Source organism: Rutidosis leptorrhynchoides, chromosome 1, assembly GCF_046630445.1.
Source record: "Rutidosis leptorrhynchoides isolate AG116_Rl617_1_P2 chromosome 1, CSIRO_AGI_Rlap_v1, whole genome shotgun sequence".
Taxonomy (NCBI): Eukaryota; Viridiplantae; Streptophyta; class Magnoliopsida; order Asterales; family Asteraceae; genus Rutidosis; species Rutidosis leptorrhynchoides.
The window spans coordinates 567,881,468-567,888,507 of NC_092333.1; the positions used below are offsets into that span (position 1 = coordinate 567,881,468).

At 34.5% G+C, this 7,040-nt stretch overlaps 1 protein-coding gene across 2 annotated transcripts; it reads left to right on the plus strand.

The window, feature by feature from the left end:
* The first annotated feature begins 463 nt into the window (after window positions 1-463).
* LOC139881626 (uncharacterized) lies at window positions 464-6,059 on the plus strand. Of its 2 annotated transcripts, none has more exons than XM_071866075.1 (9): window positions 464-898; window positions 2,583-2,765; window positions 3,248-3,340; window positions 3,461-3,643; window positions 3,746-3,848; window positions 3,936-4,106; window positions 4,199-4,887; window positions 5,400-5,629; window positions 5,787-6,059. In XM_071866075.1, the coding sequence occupies exons 1-9, from the start codon at window positions 689-691 to the stop codon at window positions 5,851-5,853; spliced, it is 1,929 nt and encodes a 642-aa protein (XP_071722176.1). In that variant the 5' UTR covers window positions 464-688; the 3' UTR covers window positions 5,854-6,059. The 2 variants fall into 2 exon arrangements, with proteins under 2 accessions (XP_071722176.1, XP_071722183.1); XM_071866082.1 differs by having other exon boundaries at window positions 5,400-5,619.
* The last annotated feature ends 981 nt before the right edge of the window (window positions 6,060-7,040 follow it).

Consider the following 7,040-nt stretch of genomic DNA (forward strand, 5'->3'; position numbering starts at 1 on the left):
TAAACACAACGACAACCCGTGTCTTTCCGCTCGGCACGAGTTAAATTTTTTAGGCGGTAGTGTCAAACTCGGAATAATTTTATGAACAAAACGATACTAACTACGTTCGAAACGGACACTTTTTAAAAAACGCTAAACACAACGACAGCCCGTATCTTCCTGCTCGACACGAGTTAAATGTTTTCGCCAACACCATTAGGCTCGAAATAATTTTATCAACAAATCGAAACTTACTACGTTCGAACCGGAGAGATTTTAAAAAACGCTAAAGACGACGACACCAACAACGACGTATAACTCATGGTCCGTTTTTCCTTCTTTAAATAAAACTGCGTTAAATATGAATGCGCCGACCGAAAGCCCCCGCCGCATCGCGCGAGCCGGTCCAGACTAGTTAATATTAATATTAATTATTTATTTAGATTAGATTACTATTACTATAGAAAAACCAATTGAAACAAGGCAGCCGCACCCCCATCAACATTTTCAAAAGATCCCCTTCAACTTTTTTCTACTCTTACGCCAAACATTTTACTCAGATAGCAGAATCACTTCAATTAATCAATCAAAATTCAATCTTTTCTTAAACTCGTACCAAATTTATCAATTTGGACTTGCCATTGATGAACCCCAGATGGATTTTGGTCAAAATTTGTCGAATTAACATCTGAAAATTGTTAATTTTTTAATGGGTGTTCAACAACAAGTTATTCCATCAGACTGTGTATCAACATCTGATTCAACCCCTTGGTCACTTGGAAATAAACGTTGGGATAAAGCAGAACAAGCTGCCGAGGGTTTACTATTGAAGTTTCAACCAACAGTTGAGGCTGAAAGACAAAGAAATTCAGTAATTAATTATTTGAAGGGATTGCTCATACATAACCTTGATTGTGAGGTCAGATGATTTAATTAGTTATCTTTTTTTAAAGATTGTGTATGTGATTACCTAATTATGCATGTGTATTGTACTATTTTTGTATGTATGTATGTATGTATGTATGCAGTCCATAAAAATTAATTATATCTATTTATCTATTTATAGTTTTATACATAAAATGATGTGTGTGTGTGCCCTGTGTGTTTACATGCGCACAATTTGTGGATATGTGTGATGATGATTTTGATATGATTGATATGGGGATAGAAGGTTTGTTCTTGTTGCGAAGTCGAAAAGCCATGCGATTTCTAGGTTTTAGATATAATTTTGGTATTTTATTAATTTGAGGGGGTTGGAGGTAATAAAGTGGTAGTACATTGTTATTGATTTAGGTTTTGAATTAGTGTTTGAATTATTAATTCTAATTTGGGGTTTGCGAAGCGCATATGATGGTCGTTGACATATGGTGTCGATGAACAAAGAAGGGTTACATTGATTTTAACTTTCTTTAATTGAATCTGTTGTTATTATCGGGATCATAAGGTATATTTTTTTACGTAAAATGTACATATAAGATTATGCGCGTTATTTATATTAGAAATGTTATAATCACACATTTTTAACATAAATTTTTTCACGCAATGATGTGGACCAATAGCGTGAAGGGCGAGAAACAAGAGAGAGAAATAAAGTTGAATCATGAATTAATGATTCAATTCATTGTGTGAATTTTTTGTGTGTAAATTGTGAGTGAACCTAGCACTTCTTAATTCATATCTTTTTAGTTTCATAAGTTTGGTCTCATTTTGATTAATAATCAGGGATATTCTAGGCCTTTCCCGTATCTTAAGTTACGTTGTTATTAGCTGTGGGTATTAGTTCTTACATTGACTGAAATTTAGGTCCTATGCTGTTATAGATTTGGTCTGCTTTCCTATTTAAAACGACGTAGGATGTTAAGCATATCTTTTAGGAACAATTTATCCGTCCTTTTACACTGTGTGAAAATGTGAAATACAATTGTTCACAAGATTGATTATGAATCACGCAGGAAATGAAAAATAATAAAAACCGGAACTGAAACTTTACTTTCCTGAATCGGTTCTGTATTTATCTTTGTATGTAAGATCTAATATAAAGTCACTATAGTTAATCCCATGTTGCTCTACTCCTGATTATTGATACTGATTAAGCTAATTAATAATATGTTCGTGCCATTATTCATAACTGAAGTCTACAAAATAAGTATTTTTTCCTTTTCTTTTTATATCTTAGAATACACCTTATTAGGCTTAAGTAATTGGGTACTTTATTGACTATAGTTCTATATTGTTTTCGATACCTTTCAGGTGTGTTAATAACACGCAAATCATATTTGTTCGGTAGACTATCAAAATTGCTTTTTGTGGTTTAATGTATTTAATAATTGTTGGAGTTACTTAAAAATTATTACTGTTATACAATATAAATCTCAATAAGTTTGTTTATTATCTGTGAATTTGTTAGTTTCTATTTGTGTTTGATAGTCTTCCCTTTTCCTAAATGATTAGTGACGTTCATTTTCGCGATTTGATAAGCTTTCATTCCGGTTTGGTTTATTATTTCTCATTGTCACACGTTTTTGAAGTATATACTTCTTTATATTTGAATCGACTGTTGAGTAACAAACCTTTACCATTTTTTCCCGTAAACTTCTTTTCAGGTTTTTGCTTATGGTTCGGTACCTCTCAAAACATATCTTCCTGACGGAGATATTGATTTGAGTGTAGTTGGTGGGCGTACACAAAATCTTATAAAGGAGATTGCCTCTTTATTAAAGAGTGAAGCGAGAAATAGGTCACATGTTTTCGTTGTTAAGGACGTCCAAGTAATTGGCGGGGCCGAGGTATTTTTGTTCCCAGACACTACTGTGCTATTATTTCTAATGCATCATTTTGTATGTCTCTAAAATAAAAATGTTTTTCGAGGTCAAACAATCTAATTTTAGCCTCAAATCAATATGAAATTTTTAGAAATTTTTAAAAAAATTTATAAATTTTGTAACCAGCTTTATGAAACTAAAAAGTATTGTTAAGGAAGGTTTAAAGTATGCACAAAACTATATATGATATCAGTTTGATTTTAAGAGTGTGTTCCCTAAACTAGACTAAAAGTGCTAAACTTTACTTGCAATTTGCACTTGAATAAAACTATATATTGGCAAGGACATTTAGGTCATTATTGATCAATTTATTGCTGTCTTTTGACGAGAAGATCTCGGGTTCAAGTACAATGACTTCTCTTCACAAGTCTCCCGAAGCCCAACGGCTTTATTTTTGCAACATTGTTCATCGGTGGTTTTTTGGAAATTAAAATCTATGATGACAGGTTAAGATTGTTAAATGCATGGTGCAAAACCTCGTGGTTGATATCTCTATCAATCAAATCAACGGACTTTGCACTCTATGTTTTCTCGAACAAGTAAGTGACGCTTTTACGAAATCTTGATATCCCATGTATATGCTAATATCTTTACTTAATTGTTAAAAATGGGAAATGTTAAACACTAAGCGCTAACCACTGATTCGATGGTTTGTGCAGGTAGACCGTGTAATCATGAAAGATCACATTTTCAAAAGAAGCATAATTCTGATTAAAGCTTGGTGTTATTACGAGAGTCGCACTCTTGGTGCACACGTTGGCTTGATATCAACATATGGTTTAGAGACTCTTGTTCTCTATATATTTCACATCTTTCATCTATCATTAAATGGCCCTCTTTCAGTAAGCTTCTTAAAAAAATTCAGTTTTAGTTTACTAATTATCAAAATAATATCGGTTACTATATTTTTCCTTAAAATGAACATTGTGTTACTCATGTGATAGGTTCTATATAAATTCTTGGAGTATTTCAGTGTCTTCGATTGGGATAATTATGGTATCAGTTTAATGGGCCCTGTTTTATTATCTGAGTTACCAAATATAGTCGGTGAGATAAACTATTTTTACCATTTTAATGCAGTTAAGTTTTCTTCTCATGTTTTTCGCTTGAAGCTTTTTATCTCCTAATTTGTAGCGGAGAGACCACCAAACGGCGATAATCTATTACTCGAAGTCGGTTTTCTTAGACATTGTTCCGAGACGCTATCAAATCCCGTGAAACCTGGGGATCTATTTCCCAAAAAGCATCTCAACATCATTGATCCATTAAATGACCATAATAACCTCGGCCGTAGTGTTAGCCAAGGTACGTATGCCTCTTACATTACTATTTAATTTTAATCGTTTTATATTTTGACTTTTTTTAATTAATTCCTTTACCTATTTGTTTATGATCAGGAAATTTTTTCCGTATACGAAGTGCTTTCACTTACGGGGCTAGGCAGCTTTGCGAAATCCTTATGGATGAGGACAAAAATATTGGCGATGAGCTTCAAGCTTTTTTCGGAAATACGTTGAAAATGCATGGAACCGATCAAAGATTTGATCTTTCTGACGATATTGTAACGTTATCCCTTACTACCTGCATTGCGAGGGCCGAAAACACGCCTCCTACAATGGTAGCTGAAAAACCGATGAACTCTAATGGAGAAAACTCAGATCTGTGTACTGAGGAAGAAGTTGCAAAATCTGTTAGGATACCGTTTTATGCTCCTCATCTCTTGTTTAATTTCTCGAAATCAGTTAATGAGGTGCAAAAGCAGTCTGTGGTGGTTGAAGAGGAAGTACCTAGTACGGATGTAAGCTTTATTCAATCAGAACCGCTGGATCTTACTGGGGATTTGATGTCTCACATTGCTTGTTTGGATCATGTCCGGTTTCGGAATTCTTATTTTTTCGGTCCACGTGGCATGATGGGACCACTACCACCACCTATTTTAATGAACTTAATTAGGTCAGAAAGTAGCGCAATAGGTGTGGTTCCTCGTCCACCGTTTCTTCCACCGGACCATATGTTCATGCCTGGACCACCTTTTGTTCCCAATGATTCCGCTCTGATGGCTCCTACGAATTACTTTTCGGACATCGTAAGTTTCATATTCTTCTCATTTGTTTCTCGCCTTTTTATTTTTATTATTTTCTTTAATTAGCAAATTCAGCATCACATAACAGTTATCGTGATTTAGTCAGTTGAAAGACCCAAAATTTGGTATTAATTTAATTTAAGATCAAAAAAGTGGTGCATACCTTACTTTTTGACCGAGCCACGTTGTCCTCACATGATGTTCTTCTAATCGTGTATTTATATTTATATAATGCTTTAATTACTTATTAGAATCTAGTTAAAGTTTTTCCAAAGTATTTTTGGGTCAACTTATCCCAACCCATTTCAACCCCATTTTATTGACCTAAAACCCGTTTGACCTGGTTCTTGACCTGTCTGACATATCCATATTACCACCTACATATCCATATTACCACCTACAGTATCATTGGATCTTTATAACACTTGGGTTGTCGGCTAAAATGTTCAAGTCTATATCTGGAGATACATATACTAATTTGCTGACCTCATATATAATATGTTTTAATCCTTCAGAATGGACCTCAACATGGGTATCGCCCTTCCACATCAAATTCAACAAATAACGGAACACAAAACCCGCAAGATTTCACCCCTCAGCATGAAGTTAGTCCTGGATTTGGCCCAGTCCCTCTCCCGGTTCACCCTAGAGAGCCCTTGTTACATAGAAGAAGGAACCCAAATGCTAATCGAGCTAGCCAACCAGACGGTTCTCAAAGGCCCAGATCTCATTCTGGTACGGATAGGTATCTTTTAGAAAAGTACATAAAAATCATTCATTTAACTTTTTAAAGCAAAATCATTCATTTAACATACTCTGCTAAATGGGGGTACATTGTTCTTACAACGTACAACCCACAAAACGCGGTTTTTATAGTTATTATTCTGTTTTGAAATGTGTAGGTTCAATGTACAATCATCATCGTACCATTTAAAAGACCATGATGATTTCCCGCCCTTATCTGGCTGATTCGCCAAGATTGGTAAAGCAGGGATCTGAAAATTTTTGGTACCCAAGGTTTCATTATGTAATTTTGGGTTATAAGTCTATAACAGAGGTTGTTGTGCATGTAGAATATGCATAGGAAGTTTAAAAAGAAAAAGTTTTGCTAAAACCTCAATTTTCTCTTTTATAATCGTCAACATCAACTGTTTGTAAGCTTATTGTCTTATATAGTTTTGACAGAATTTTGGTGACAACGGTTTTTTTTATGTTGCCTTGTTTTCTGTTGACGATAATGTTCTGTTTCGACTAAGGTGGTATACAATATCTATGCCATGGAGCAGGGGCGGATCTACTTTAGGGCCCGTGGTTGCACTGGACACCACTGAAATACGCGATGTAGTGGAAAATGTTTTGGGGTTTTAACTAGTGACACCACTAGATAGTGTATATTTTTTTGAGTGACACCATTGAAATAAGATATCTAGTAGAAATTTTTTTGAAGTTTTAACCTGTGACTATCTATCCTAGATCCGCCACTGCCATGGAGTCGGAGTTCATAGTGTTGTTCACTTATTTGTACATCAGATTAAATACTCCGTACACCATGCACACTTTCTTTTGATGATTTTTTCTCCATCCTATTATTCCGCTAATTGCAAAATGGTCTAAAAAGTTCTCTTTAAGTTCTTAAAGTGGTGTACAGAGCAAGTAAAAATGATGTACAAATCAGTCTTTTTAAAGACGAATGCTATCCGAGTCTTGGATGATATCATCAATCAGGGGCCATACTTGGAAACTGATAAATATGCTGCTGATCGTTGTTAGATGCGATCTGGGAAGACAAAAATGTTAAACTTGATGTTTTTCCCAAAACCGTTACTCCTAACGTTAAATTTAAACCTTGTTTTTTTGCCGTTGTAATACGGTTCTTTATAAAGTTTCTGTTTTTTCGCAAAATAAATAAATAAATAAATTTCAACTAACCCCTTAAACTCTATTGTGGAAAACTGGAATTTGGTGCTTTTTATATCAAAAATGATGGTATATATGTCAATACCTTGAGTACTAAGACCTCTGCCAACGCTAGTCCTTTTTGGTTCGTCATTTTGTTGTTTAAAAAGACACCATAGTTATCAAGCCGCCGTATGCGTCTATAGAACGATTTGTAGCAAAATTGTCTTTATGAAGATATACAAAGACACCACATGGTG

Coding starts and splice junctions, on each gene's coding strand:
- LOC139881626 (XM_071866075.1), top strand. CDS start 689: ATGGGTGTTCAACAACAAGTTATTCCATCAGACTGTGTATCAACATCT. Junction 3,644..3,745: donor CATTAAATGGCCCTCTTTCA/GTAAGCTTCTTA, acceptor CTCATGTGATAG/GTTCTATATAAATTCTTGGA. Junction 5,630..5,786: donor TCTCATTCTGGTACGGATAG/GTATCTTTTAGA, acceptor TGAAATGTGTAG/GTTCAATGTACAATCATCAT.